Source organism: Rhinopithecus bieti, unplaced genomic scaffold, assembly GCF_001698545.2.
Source record: "Rhinopithecus bieti isolate Rb0 unplaced genomic scaffold, ASM169854v2 scaffold_17184, whole genome shotgun sequence".
Classification (NCBI taxonomy): Eukaryota; Metazoa; Chordata; class Mammalia; order Primates; family Cercopithecidae; genus Rhinopithecus; species Rhinopithecus bieti.
In genome coordinates, this window is record NW_016809106.1 from 1,937,525 (window position 1) to 1,952,186 (window position 14,662).

Consider the following 14,662-nt stretch of genomic DNA (forward strand, 5'->3'; position numbering starts at 1 on the left):
CCTCCATCCCCGACCCCGTTCCTCCATCCCCCTCCACCCCGCTCCTCTATCCCCGCCCCTGCTCCTCTATCCCCTAATCCTGCTTGGTTTTTCCTTCCAAGCTCTTGTTAGAATGCCACATATTGGTATGAATAGGTTTTTTGTAACTTCTGTATTGTTTGACTTTGGGTGGCCTATTTACTTTCGAAGGCTCAAATTCCTCCTGTAGAATGCAGATTATAGTATCCATTAGTTTGGTTTCATTTCCATTAGAGTAATACGTCCAATATTACTGACATTATAGCAAAGGAAAGCAGGCACTGTCCCCCCTCCCCAGTTCCCACTTTACATTGGCACTTGTTTTCAATTCTTTAACTTTTATTCTAATATTTAGACTTTTAGGGGCTCAAAAGTCTATCAAAATCATTGAAAACATAAATAGATGAGTTAATAAAAAACAAAATGCATACTCATTTCCATTTTCCTGTCTAATTCTTATTAGATACACCAAGACTAATCTTTGTGTATCTAATTCTCATTATTCCTGTTCTACTTGACTGATAGGATAAAGCCAGAATGAGAGGTGCATGATTTTAAAAAATACTCCCCAGCTTACTTACTAGGTGCTAACTGTGTGGCAAGATTCTCTGAACAATCCCAAGAGAACAAAGCCTTGAGCCCCCTAAAAGTCTAAATGTTATCAGGGAAAAAAATAAAATATCTAAAAGAATTGAAAGCAATGGCCTCTGTAAAGGAGGATTTGGGGGTGGAGCAGGTGACTGCTTTTCTTTGCTATAATATTAGTACTATTTAACATGTTACTTGGAGAAAAATAAAATCTATTTTAAAAAGAAAAAAAGACTGGAAGGAAATACCGTGACATGTTAACAGGAGTTCTCTCAGGTGGAGAGAGTGGAATTAGCAGCTATTTTTGTTTTCTTCTTTATGCTTTGTAAATTCACAAAATAATCTGTGATATATTTATGTGGTTTTTATAAGGAAAAATAGTATAGATGCTTTCTGTATATTAACTAGATACCAGAAGCCTAATGGAGGCTTGGTAGGATGCATTTTGAATATGCTCTATATTGAAAAATATCATTCCTGGAGCAAACCAGCTTGGAGACAGGCAGGGTGGGGCATTTTGGGCTAGAAAGGACACAGGGAGGTAAACGGGAAGGGAGGACGCTGCCCTGGATTCTGGTTGCCAACAGATAGGTCCTGGGAGCAAAGGGGTAAACCCTTGTGGAAAATATTGAGGCAGTGGAAGAGGGAGCCAGGCAGAGCTGGAACCAGGTAGGCAAAAAATAGACACTTTCTGGGTCCCCTAACATTCTGAGCATCGTATTTTCATCGAAGTAAAAGCTTCTGACCAGAGCAGGTTTGTAAAGAAACCATTTATTCAACATTCATGAAGGAAAGCAGACCCTACCCGCCAGGCTGTCTGGAGGGAAGGAGGTGTGTCTTCATTCACGTTTGGCTCTGTTCACCTCGATGAGGGCACAGAGCTTCAAGAACCTCTTTTGACACAGTATAGAAATATTATGCAAATCCAGATACTTGGCACTTAAAAATGTCTGGAGGTGAAGAATCACTCTGTCTTGCCCATCTAACAGGAGCGTGCTGTGTTTTGCAGGATGGATGGTCACAATACCACTTTGTAGCCTCGTCTTCAACCATCGAGAGGGACCGGCAAAGGCCCTACTCCTCCTCCCGCACGCCCTCCATCTCCCCTGTGCGCGTGTCTCCCAACAACCGCTCAGGTAAGAGGCTGCCGCACTAGCCAGCCAGGCTTTATTTCTCTTTGAGCAAAGACCCTCCTTCCCAGTCCCAGAGCCAGCCCCCACACAGAGGAGAGCCTTCCATTCAGACTTTTGCTAGAAGTAGGAAATGAATCTGTTCTTTGTACTGTGGTGGCCACTCTGTGTTTTGTATACACAGACTCAGAGCAAATCTCCTTCTCTAACAGGTTCCTATGCATGACATGCATGTAATGGACCTGAATTCATGAGGAACGAATATAAAGAAAACTGTCATGTGTCTGCAAATCAGGGGTTTCCGTGGACAATTTTTCCAACTTAAAATAGTTTGAGTTGGCTGGGCACGGTGGCTCACGCCTGTAATCCCAGCACATTGGGAGGCCGAGGTGGGCGGATTGCCTGAGCTCAGGAGTTCGAAACCATCCTGGGCAACATGGCAAAACCCCATCTCTAGTAAAAATATAAAAATTAGCAAGGTGTGGTGGCGCCCACCTGTAATCCGAGCTACTTGGGAGGCTGAGGCAGGAGAATCACTTGAACCCGGGAGGCTGAAGTTGCAGTGAGCCGAGATCATGCCACTGCATCCCAGCCTGGGTGACAGAGTGAGACTCCATCTCCAAAAAAAAAATAAAATAAATAAAATAAAATAAAATAAAAATAGTTTGAGTTGCATTTTGTCATAATTGGGATAAAAAGTAGAGGAGACCAAATGTGCTTTCTTCCTTCAGTGTGATATACCTTTGACACATATCACTGATGGTTTCATAACTGTTCCATATCTAATTAGCTTTTTATTATTAACAATAAACCAGCAGATGCCATGGTTTATTGTTATTATTAACAATAAACCAGCACATTCTTATCATAGCCAACTATAACTTCTAAGTCATTCCATTTAATTTTTTCTAATTTTGTCACATTCCTATTGCTTAAATTTTGAACTTCTTTTATTTATAAAAATACTTTATTTCATACCGTTTTTAATTCACGTTAAGGAATGCCAAAAATCAGAGGAAAGATGACAGGCAAATGTGAACACACCATTTAGTCATATAAATGGCATAAATTTGCTGTTTTCCTCACAGTTTAAGTTTTTAAAACTTTTATTTTGATTTCTGCATTTTGATTTTGTTCTGAGAATGAAAGATGGATAACAAGTTATATGCACCCACACAGACACAGCGATGTAGGCTTTAATTTATTAAAGCTTTCTTCCTACTCTTCTTTGCCCTGTTCCTGCTAAGAAAATCCTATTCTCTGAAATGGCACCTGGGAGGACCTGGTGGAGAGCATTGCCCAGCAAAGTGGTCTTCCTACCCCCGAGAATGATGGTTGCATAACTCCATACCAGACTGTACTGTCAACATGATGAGAAATGAATGGCCAATATCTGACTGAAATAAATGGCCTGCTCCCAGCCCTGTGAAAGCCGGTCCCTTTAATGTACTGTCATTGCTTATCACATTTAGTCCAACCCTTGGTGATGATCACGAACCCCCTGTACCTGTAGAAACGTCCACCTATCTCAGAAGCACGGAGGTGGCTTCTTAGGCCTCTTATTTCCATAATTCCGGCAGGCTGAAAAAGATCAAGTACACGGAGTGTGGGAAGCGTATGGACCATGTCTTTTGGAAAGCTGTAATTATTAAGAATTACAGTGAGCCAATCAGTGTTATGAGAATGAAATGACATGATGGATCGGCAAGGGCTGGGAGAGAGAAGTAGCCCTTTCTGGCAAGCAGGCAGGGCTGTGTTCACCCAGCCATGCAGCCAGTGCGCTGCCTCAGGATTTCCTAGGCAAGGCACATCCAGACACCTAATAAACACTTGTTTGCGTGATTTGATTTTTCCCAGAACTTAATCCTGATTTACCGGAGACTTGAAGGACCGCTGCGTGTGAGGTCTCAGGAGATAATTACACACTTGATATAGTTTAATAAACACCACCATCTGGACAATATTGGATTCTAATTTTAAAAGCTTTGGTCAACAGCCTTTAAAATATTGTCCCTTCATGATTGTGTGGCAGTAATTCATAAAAGGCTAACCTTTATTAGGGAAGACCCAGAGGCAAAAGGGCAAAGGCAGGAAGAGAGACTTTCCTGGAAGAAAAAAGTGGTGAACAGAAGAGAAGGGAGCAGCAAGTGGAAGAGGTGAGCGAGGCACCAGCGAGCAGGCAGGAACTGGATGCAGAGCCCAGTTGAGTGACAGGGCTTGCTAAGGACTCAGTTGTTCTTGCAGAGGTTCCCCTCTCCAAGCAACAGAACCCCAATCTTCATAAGACACAATGGCTGCCCCTCACATCTCCCCAGATTCACATTCGGGATGGAGATGGCCCATGTCCCAACCTTTGTCAGTCCTCTCCCCAGGGCCTCTCTTCCCTCACAGCAGAGTCTGGGCATTATCTGCACCTGCACAGGGTCACCGTGGATCAGGGAGGTTCAGTCCTTGATCAAGTCATTGTAGCTCCAGGCTTGTCCTACAAGTGAAGAGGGTGCTGCAGCTGTCCAAGCTGCATGGTTTTCTTCCCTGTCTGCCACTGAGTTTGTACCCAGGGCTTCTGGCCAGCTGGCATCAGGTGGGGTTCAAGCCTCGCTATTTTTTAAAGGATTCCAGGTAATGAATTCTAATAGGCATCCAGGATCCAAAACCCCTGAGGACTTTAAGAGCTGAGCATTGAGGCATGATTTTATTTTGATAGGTTTGAGACGGTGGCCACAACCCGCTGCATTTACCTTCCCAGAACTTGGTTGTGATGTCTGTTGGGCACTTCTGCATCTCATTCTAGTTTACTTGGACATCCATTTCCTCACTCGATTGACAGCTGCACAAGTTCGGGAAGAGCCACGTGATCTGCGTGTCCGCCTCGCACAGTGGCTAGCACAGGAATTTGTACATAGAAGATACTAAGGGTGACAAACTGAATCACATGACTCAGACAGTGACATGAGAGATACCTTAGGGGGACCACAGACCCAGGGAGCAAAGGGACCCTACAGAGGGTGTGAATGATAAACTGGAAGGTAAACTGAGGTTTGGCTGGAGAGGCGCTTAGAGACTAGCAAAGGAAAGGGATTTATCCTAAAAATCAGAGTGCTCTAGGGATTCCTAGCCTTAATAGTCATCAGGTAGGCTCGGTAAATATGGATTCTGAAGCCCATCACTGAAAATTCAGACTCAAAAGGTCCAGGATGGGCTCTGGGCATCCATAAATTCTCAAGTGAGTGTTGAAGGTAAACAAGGCTCTGAAGCACTGCCCTTGGCTACGGGAGCTGGAGAGAACTTCCTGACAGAAGAACATGGCACCTGAGCTCCTGTGGAGCCGGACACAGCTGCAGATGCCCACAGGGTGGGGTGCGCGACCAGCTGCCCCCTCACCCAGATACACGGCTCCTCCCCGCCTCTCCCAGTGCCCCTCTGCACTGGCAGGAAGGTTGAGTGGCTGCCAATCCATTCAATCACTCATGAAAATTCAACCTCCTTTTATTGACTTCCTTGCCTCTGCGTTCAGCTTCTCCTCTCTTCTAATACAGTTTGTTAAGAACTCCCAGGAGGATGCTCCAGTTACAACCCAGCACTTTAGAAATTGGTGCAAGAGGAACGGCAGGGCTCAGCCTCCCAGTAGGACAGGCAGTGAGTGGCCGAGGTGTAAGGAGGGCCTCAGAGATTATTGGGGTGTTTATGCAAAGAGCTGGAGCAAGAATGCCCTAGCAGGAACTAGAGCTGCCTCCGTGCCCCTCCCCAACCCACCCCAGCGACAGACAAAGAAGGTCTTTGTGGGCTTGGTTATTTCTGCTCCACAAATCATCCTATGTAGAGAGCTGTTTCCTCTGACTTTTTTAAAGGCAGTTTCTAGGTGACTCAGTGTTTAAGTAAAACCGCATTTATTTTAATCAAGGATTAGTCAATATCAGTAATAGATCTTCTGAAACACATCTAATTAAGGAAGGGAGCATGGGAAGGAAAGGGAAGGAAAAGAGAAAAGAAAGGAAGAAACCAAGAGCAGTCTCATTCCTAAACTGCCCCACACACCTTGGGCAGGTCATGTCCCCTTAATGATCTCTCTCTCTGAGGAAAATGGCCCCAGGATGTGGTCCTCAGTTGCCAGCTTCCAAGTCCTGTGCCCCCTAACTATAAAGCACCAGTTGTCACAGTTGAGGGAATGGGGTAGGGACAAGAGCCAAAACTGCCAAAAAATTAAAAATTAAAAAGAAAACCCATGAGGTCCTCACGTAGGCATTGAGAGATGCGGAACCATGCACAGGGAGGACGCTGACTGTGTGGAAGGTACACACGCTGTGGAATGAGACGCAGAAAGTCACCCTTTTGATTTCTTTATGTAGCAAGTGCCCCAGCTTCACCTCGGGAAATGATCAGCCTCAAAGAAAGGAAAACAGACTATGAGTGCACCGGCAGCAACGCCACCTACCACGGAGCTAAAGGCGAACACACTTCCAGGAAAGACGCCATGACAGGTGAGCGGCCCTCGCGCGCCCCCTCCTGGGACGTGGTGGCTTGACCTGCCGCAGGACTGAAGGATGAGGCTTCAGGCCTCACGGGGCTGGCAGCGCCCGGCTGCTCAGCAGGACTTAGCAGCTGTCTGGTCACTTGAGAGCTTGATAATGATGATTCCCAAGAATTGGAACTAAGATTAGAAACATAACTAAGAGAAAATGTTTTCTACCCGTGTTTTTTCTCAGTCCTTTCCTCTGGTTTGCCCAGCTCATAATATTCTTTCAAATTAGAAGAGTCCCATATATTTCTTCCTCATTGACATCACTCATTGGGGAGGGGACTCGGTGGAGGCAGTGTAGACAGGCCCTGTGCGTTAGGAATGGAGGGAACTGAAAGAAGGTGGAAGGAAAGGGGAGGGGAGGGGAGGGGGGAGAGGAGAGCAGAGGGCAGGACGGAAAGAGGAAGGGCAGGAGGAGGATTTAAGGGGAACCCCATGAAACTACTGTTGAGATATTTTCCCTTCTTGCCATGAGACAAGGCCATGAGACAACCTCTTACCAGGACATACCCCCAAGAAGCTTCCTTAGAGCTGATAACTGCAGATTCCCTGAGGAGGCATTCATCTTTCACGCTCATCATCCCTCACTGTCTCAGTCACACCCATTGCCTTCCTTTCTCATCAGCCAAGACTCTATGGAGGCCAGAATTGATACAATGAGTGCCCGTCTCTGCCCCCTCCACCGTGCCATGCCCAGCCCATCTGATAACAGGGCTTACCCTTAAATCACTGTATATTCTGTACACATTGTACACTCTGTATATGCCTCTGTTGAGGCACTCACAGCCGCCTCCGAGCTTTCCATACCTCACCCTCTCCCTGGATGGCCCTCCTCCAAGAAGCAGGATGTGGGCTCTGGTTGTAGAGGGAGTTAAATCTTAAAAGCAGAGCTGATGGAGCCCTGAGGACCTTTCAACGGGGACCCCACACCCTCTTTACCACATGGGCATGGAGATGGGTCCCTGCTGAAAATAGGCTATGAAGAAGAGCCTTTAATAGAACAAGGCCAGGTTAGATCATTCATAAAGCCGGGGCGCAAAGGGCGCCGTGCATACACTGAGACCCGCTTAGGAGAGGAATCTGAAGAGCAGGAGGCAGTTCTCCGGTAGTGTTTCGGTGTAGACCGGCAGGGAAGCAGAGCAGACAAATTGGATGATTTATTAAAATGCCTCCCAAACCAGGACAGCGAAGATAAATTTTTCTAATAGCAAATGCATTTACCCCAGCAGCAGTGTTTTCCATTGTTAACTCTGCTCAGCTGCATAAAGAAAAGCATAATAAACAGATGTTTCTTATCCCTGCCCCCAGGACCACATTCTGCCTCCATGTGCAGACCCTACAAGGGAACACCTCAGCGCTGCTCCTGAGATGTTTCCTGAATGGGAGAACTTAACTCATTACATGGACTCGAGGTTATTATTCACAGTCACTCTTTCCCCCCTTACATGTTGCCGCATAGATGAACAGGAACCAAGAAAGCTGTGAATCTGAATTCTGAGTCCCTGGAGTCTAGACATTCGGCAGAGGATCCAATTTGTACTGATTATGCTGAACTAGTCATGACACCAAATTCAACTGACATGTGCAGTTAGCATTGCCCTGGGTAGCCACACCAGCAGCTGTCTGGCATGATACACTGAGATTAAAGAATAGTTGTGAGATTGACTGCATTATTAAGTTTAGTGTTTCTCTTTAACTCTCTTACCCGAGAGGATCATTCAAAAGGCCTTCAGGTGTGGGTGTGGGTGTGGGTGTGCGTGTTTATGTCAAAACAGTTCCAAGGGCACATGATTGTGCCCTGGACTCAAAATAAAACGAAGCCTAAAATTTACTATGTTTCTGATATTTAATCTTCTTAGAAAATGGCAGGGATCTTGACAATTTCAGTATATGTAATTCTTCAAACTTATTTAAAGGCTTAAACAGCTTTGCTCTAACTTACTTAAAAATGCAATTCAGGAGTACACTATCAATCATGTAGCAAGCCAGAAAGAACATTGAGATCTTTATTGAATAATATGTGTATATAGGGAAGTTCCTCTAAAGCCAGTGAGTGCTGCGTAAATGCCGGTTGTTACTATCACAACAATGATGGTGGTGGTGGTGGTGGTAGTGAGGGTGATGGAGGTGACGGTGGGATAGCAGAAATGAGGATAGTGGTGGTTTGCCACTTTCAATAGTGATATCAATAAGTCCCCAGCCAAGCTGGGTGGAAGCCAGTCTTGCACATAGAGATGGGGAGATTGAGTTTCCAGCCCCCACCCTGCAGGATGTTAGCAAATGCCCATCATTCCAGGGTTTACTTACAAAATCAGATTTCTCGTGGCCTCCACATCAAAAGCACTGCTTTTTCTTGTTCAAGAACAAATACACGGGACACTGAAAGTTCCGTGCATTGAAAGATAACCTGAAAAACTGCCATCTTCCTTGTTTCATTCCCTGCCAAGAAAACGTTCCTTCTGATATGAAAACAAGGGAAGCTTCACCCTCAAAATGCAGCCTATGAGGGCTGGAAGTGGAAACATCTCTTTGATGGAGGTGTCATCTCTTCCTCTGAGCTCTTAGAAGTTCACATCCATCTAGGTGTTTATTCCAGGCTTCCCCCACCCTCCTTTTCTGGATTCATTTTCTAGCTTGGATGAAGCCTCTTGAAATTCTTCTCTCCTAAGTGTTTCTCTGCCACTGGGGAACCCTGAGAAATCCAGTCGGCTGTTCATTCAGGCATGCCGGCTTCAGCAGCAAGTTCTTGCAGTCCTGGATGCCTGGGAACCTCACGTGTTCAGTTCATCTCAAGAAAGGGCTGCATCATCCCAGCAGCTCACTGCCTGACCTTTAAATTCACCTGGAGGTTTTTCCCTCCTGTCTGAGCTTCCCACATACCCTTTCTTCCAATGGTCTGTTTGTTTTTGTCAGTGTCTTTCTTATGCCTTTTATTTATTTATTTGTTTTTGAGATGGAGTTTCGCTCTGTCGCCCAGGCTGGAGTGCAGTGGCGCAATCTCAGCTCACTATGACCTCCACCTCCCGGGTTCAAGCAATTCTTCTGCCCCAGTGCTTCAAGTAGCTGGGATTACAGGTGCCTGCCACCACGCCTGGCTAATTTTTGTATTTTTAGTAGAGACAGGGTTTCACCATGTTGGCCAGGCTGGTCTTGAACTCCTGACATCAAGTGATCCTCCCCCATCAGCCTCTCAAACTGCTGGGATTACAGGCGTGAGCCACCACACCCAGCCTCTTATGCCTTTGAAAGTAATTCTAGTCTTCAGGGTGTTGATTCAGTTGGAAATTGGGTATTTGAGGGCTGATAGAAAAATAGAAAGGCGTCTTTCTGTGGGTCCACTATTAGCTGGGCCATATGAGGGCGGAGCCTCTGTGAATTCCTCTGCCTCAAGCGTCCATAAAGGTAGTTCAGTCTCAGCTATGGTCTTGTTTAAATGGGTGAGGGGAAAGAACTTCCAGTATTAACATCCTAGGCTCAGAAGCCACAAAGTCTGCCTCATGCTTTTAAGATTCCTCTGATAAGATTCCTCTGATAAGAGGAATCTTAAATCTGTTTATGATTTCACAGCAGGGAGGGAGGCCAAGACTACAATAGTGCAAATGTTCTAAAAAATATGTGCATTTAGGCCGGGCGCAGTGGCTCAAGCCTGTAATCCCAGCACTTTGGGAGGCCGAGACGGGCAGATCGCGAGGTCAGGAGATCGAGACCATCCTGGCTAACACGGTGAAACCCCGTCTCTACTAAAAAATACAAAAAAACTAGCCGGGCGAGGTGGTGGGCGCCTGTGGTCCCAGCTGCTCGGGAGGCCGAGGCAGGAGAATGGCATAAACCCGGGAGGCGGAGCTTGCAGTGAGCTGAGATCCGGCCACTACACTCCAGCCTGGGCGACAGAGCGGGACTCCGTCTCAAAAAAAAAAAAAAAAAAAAAAAAGTGCATTTAATTCTGAGCAAAAGAAAAAACAAAATTTCACCTTATCCCTGAAGGGACATTTTCTATAGCAAATTATAGCTCTGAAGGCAGATTTATCTAAGGTTCACTCATTTATTCATTCAGCAAATGGGCACTTACTCTATGGGTCTCCACTGAGGCCAGGTGCTGTGCCAGGCTCTGAGGATACATACAGAGGTAGCAGCAGGACGGACTGTTTCTGTCTCATGGGCCTTCTGCTCTGGAAGGGGAAGGCAGACAGTACATAAGGTAAACAATAGAACAAGTTCCCAGCAAGATGATACTGCACTGTGTTGAGTAGGAAGAAGAAACTGAACAGGGTAATGAGATGGGGGTGCAGGCGGAAGGGGTTACTTTACTTGACGTGGGAGGAGGAGACATTTAAAGTCTGAGGGAAGCAAGTTCCAGGGAGAAAGATCAGCAGGGACAACCTAGCTGAAGCTAAACATATTTTCCCCGTTCTGAGGAAGGAGGGTCAGCAAAGCTGGGGCTCCTTTAACAGGAGGAAAGGAGGGAGAAACGATTGGGAGGTTAGGCAGGAAACAAACCTTGCAGGGCCTCGTGGCCGTAGCGGAGAGCCATCTCGGAGTGAAGAGCGTTGGAGCGTTACAAGCAGAGAAAGAGACAGAAGCCAACTTGGGTTACAAAGACAGCATTCTGGCTGTTGGTAACAGGATGGATGGAGGAATCGGCCTGGGCAGAGTGGAAGTTGGGTCTTCAAGGAGGATTCGGTAGCAATGGTCCAGAGAGAGACGGTGGTTTGCACCATAATACAGAGACAGGAGTGACATGCATTCAACAGAGAGGATAGCAGAATGGTCTTTAAAATGGAAAAATGGGCTCTCGGCCCTCACTTTCTAAGCCGAACTCTCCAGGAGAGATTTTATTGCACAGCTGTAATGAACTCTTAGGTAAAAAATCCTGGGTGGAGTGAACTTAGACTTTGAAAGGCTATACTGACCTTGCTCTCGTGGCCCATAGGTGGAGTGATCCTACTTCATTATCCCCTAAATACTGGAAGCAAACAATAAGCCCTTCCCAGTTTTAGAGTGTTTTGTACCCCACTGACACTGAACAGACAGCATTTTCCAAAGCTTTTTTAAAAAAAATTTATGAATACATAATAGTTGTACTTAAGGGGTACATGTGATTTTTTTCATGCAAGTATTCAGCATATAATAATCAAATAAGCATAATTAAGATACCATCACCTTAAACATTTATTATTTATATTAGGAACATTCCAATCCCATTATTCTAGTTGTTCTGAAATATACAATGAATTATTGTGAATTATGGTTGCCCTATCATGCTATGAAACACTAGATCTTTTCTCTTCTATTTTTCTATGCATTAACCATCACCTCTTATTCCTCTCTCCCAACTCCCCTTCTCAGTCTCTGGTAACCATCATTCTACTGTCCATCTTCATGAGATCAATTTTTTTTTAGCTACCACATATTCCACATATGCACAAGAACATATGATATTTGTCTTTCTGTGCCTGGCTTGTTTCACTTAACATAAATCACCTCCAATTCCATCCGTGTTGCTGTGAGTGACAGGATTTCATTCTTTTTATGGCCAAACACTGTTGTGTACATATACCACCTTTTCTTTACCCATTCATCTGTTGGTGGACACTTGGGTTACTTCCACATCTAGGCTATTGCGAACAGTGCTGCAATAAACATGGGAGTACAGATATCTTTTGATATACTGATTTCCTTTCTTTCGAATATATACCCACCAATGGGATTGCTAGGTGATGTGGTCATTCTACCAAAGATTTCTTGAACTATGACCCTTCAGCAGCTGTGAAGGGAGTGGTGGCCTGTGCCCTTAGTCTGAGTGGATGGCTTGAGCTTCAGGGGTTTCCCATAAGGAAGTGGGCTAACAGGCCCCCTCTCTGGGCCTTCAGAAGCTGCTGGCAACTAGAGGAGACCTTCATCTCTTTCATCTAGACCACCGGCAAGCCAGACAACAGAGCGGGATCCTCCCTCTGCATCTAGTTTGATTCCAAAGCCGCAGGCTTCCAGATGCGTGGGGGCACGCAGCGATGCTCCCTGCCCATCTTTTGGGCCTGTAAGAAATGAACTGTCTGAAAGATGATCAAGCACTTCTGTGAGCTCAAATTAGAAATTTTGTTCTTGTCACTCTCCGGCTAAAAGCTAAGCTGCTAATACAGACTCCTGCATGCTTCAGTGCAGGTGACAAGCCTTTATTACCCGCCAGTTTTCACCAGAAAAGAAGGCCAGAAAACTTACAAAATGACCATCTGTTTGCAGCATCTGCCCTGACCCTGTCTGCGATGTGAGCGTTATTGCAAGCGGCTGACATGCTATGGGGATTTTCTAGAATAACTGTTGTCCCTTTTTAATATCTGTATGTAAAATGAAGTGTTCAGGGCCAAAGAATGTCTTCTACTTGGAATGGTCCCCAAGAAAACAAGCTTTGTTAGGGCAAGAGCTTGGTCCAGTAACCACTATTCCTCATTTGTGATGTTGTTTTCTTTGCTAAACTTTTGTTTTCCTTTTAATTTTAGCTCAAAACACTGGAATTTCAACTTTGTATAGGAATTCATATGGTGCGCCCGCTGAAGACATCAAACACAACCAGGTAAAATAAATGCAACACGTTTGTATTTCTTTTTCAATGTGACTCATGTGAAATAACCTGGAATTTTAAACGTAAATTTTCATCCAACATACATAAAGAACTGAAAGAGGAGGCAACGTCCCCTGAGGCCCTCTCCTCACTTCGGTTGCAGCACGAGTGTGTGTGTGTGTGTGTGTGTGTGTGTGTGTGTGTGTGGTGGACTCGGCAGAACAGCCTCAAATTTGCAAATGGCCTTTGAACCTCGTGCTTGATCTGGTGCAGAAAGCAAGTATTCTGCTATGGTGCAAAACTAAAAGAAACCCCCAAATGGACAAGTGTAGGATGTTGTTACTAAATAGGAATTGTCTGGACGGGAATTACTCAACAGAGATCGAGTAGCTCCTGTAACCCTGCAAATGCGTTAGGAAGGAAGCATTCATTATACATGATCACTACCAATAAAGGAGACGCAGCAAATTCAGTAGAGAACTTGAAAAAGATAGAATACATAAATAAGTTCTATTATTCTGTAGTACATTACATGCATTGTAGTGTCTTGCTACTCAAAGTCTAGTTGGGGAACCAACAGCGTCAGTGTTACCCGGAATCTTGTTAGAAATACAGGAGAGATTCTCCTCTGGCTCCTAACCCTAACCCGTTCAAGATTTTCTACAGCACAGTTGCATTCTAATTAGATGGCCTTGTGTGCACATTCAAGTTTGAGGAGCACTGAACAGTAGATTCTTTTTATTATTGTTATTGTTTTATTTTTATTATTATACTTTAAGTTCTGGGATACATGTGCAAAATGTGCAGTTTTGTTACATAGGTATACACGTGCCATGGTGGTTTCCTGCACCCATCAACCCAACATCCAAATTAGGTATTTCTCCTAATGTTATCCCTCCCCTAGCCCCCCATCCCCAGACAGGCTCCAGTGTGTGATGTTCCCCTATGTCCATGTGTTCTCATTGTTCGACTCCCACTTATGAGTGAGAACATGTGGTGTTTGGTTTTCTATTCTTGTGATAGTTTCCTAAGAATCATGGTTTTCAGCTTCATCCATGTCCCTGCAAAGGACATGACCTCATCCTTTTTTATGGCTGCATAGTATTCCATAGTATATATGTGCCACATTTTATTTATCCAGTCTATCATTGATGGACATTTGGGTTGGTTCCAAGTCTTTGCTATTGTGAATAGTGCCACAATAAACATACACATACATGTGTCTTTATAGTAGAATGATTTATAACCCTTTGGGATTATAACCCAGTAATGGGATTGCTCCGTCAAATGGTATTTCTAGTTCTAGATCCTTGAGGAATCGACACACTGTCTTCCACAATGGTTGAACTAATTTATACTCCCACCAACAGTGTAAAAGTGTTCCTATTTTTCCACATCCTCTCCAGCGTCTGTTGTTTCCTGACTTTTTAATGATTGACATTCTAACTGGTGTGAGATGGTATCTCACTGTGGTTTTGATTTGCATTTCTCTAATGACCAGTGATGATGAGCTTCACTCATACGTCTGTAGGCTGCATAAATGCCTTCTTTTGAAAAGTGTCTGTTCATATCCTTTGCCTGCTTTTGATGGGGTTGTTTTTTTCTTGTAAATTTGTGTAAGTTCTTTGTAGATTCTGGATATTAGCCCTTTGTCAGATGGGTAGATTGCAAAAATTTTCTCCCATTCTGTAAGTTGCCTGTTCACTCTGATGATAGTTTATTTTGCTGTGCAGAAGCTCTTTAATTTAATTAAATCCCATTTGTCAATATTGGCTTTTGTTGCCATTGCTTTTAGTGTTTTATACATGAAGTCTTTGCCCGTGCCTACATCCTGAATGGTATTGCCCAGGTTTT

General features: G+C 44.7%; 1 protein-coding gene across 3 annotated transcripts in view; it reads left to right on the forward strand.

The window, feature by feature from the left end:
* Window positions 1–14,662, forward strand: part of CTNND2 (catenin delta 2) — a 414,955-nt gene that overhangs the window by 392,454 nt on the left and 7,839 nt on the right. For 2 of the 3 annotated variants that reach the window (XM_017888565.1, XM_017888566.1), the window contains 3 exons: window positions 1,616–1,742; window positions 6,083–6,214; window positions 12,747–12,820. In XM_017888565.1, coding sequence (XP_017744054.1) covers window positions 1,616–1,742; window positions 6,083–6,214; window positions 12,747–12,820 — 333 coding nt within the window. The remainder of the gene's footprint in view (window positions 1–1,615; window positions 1,743–6,082; window positions 6,215–12,746; window positions 12,821–14,662) is intronic. The other variant, XM_017888568.1, reaches the window with a different exon arrangement.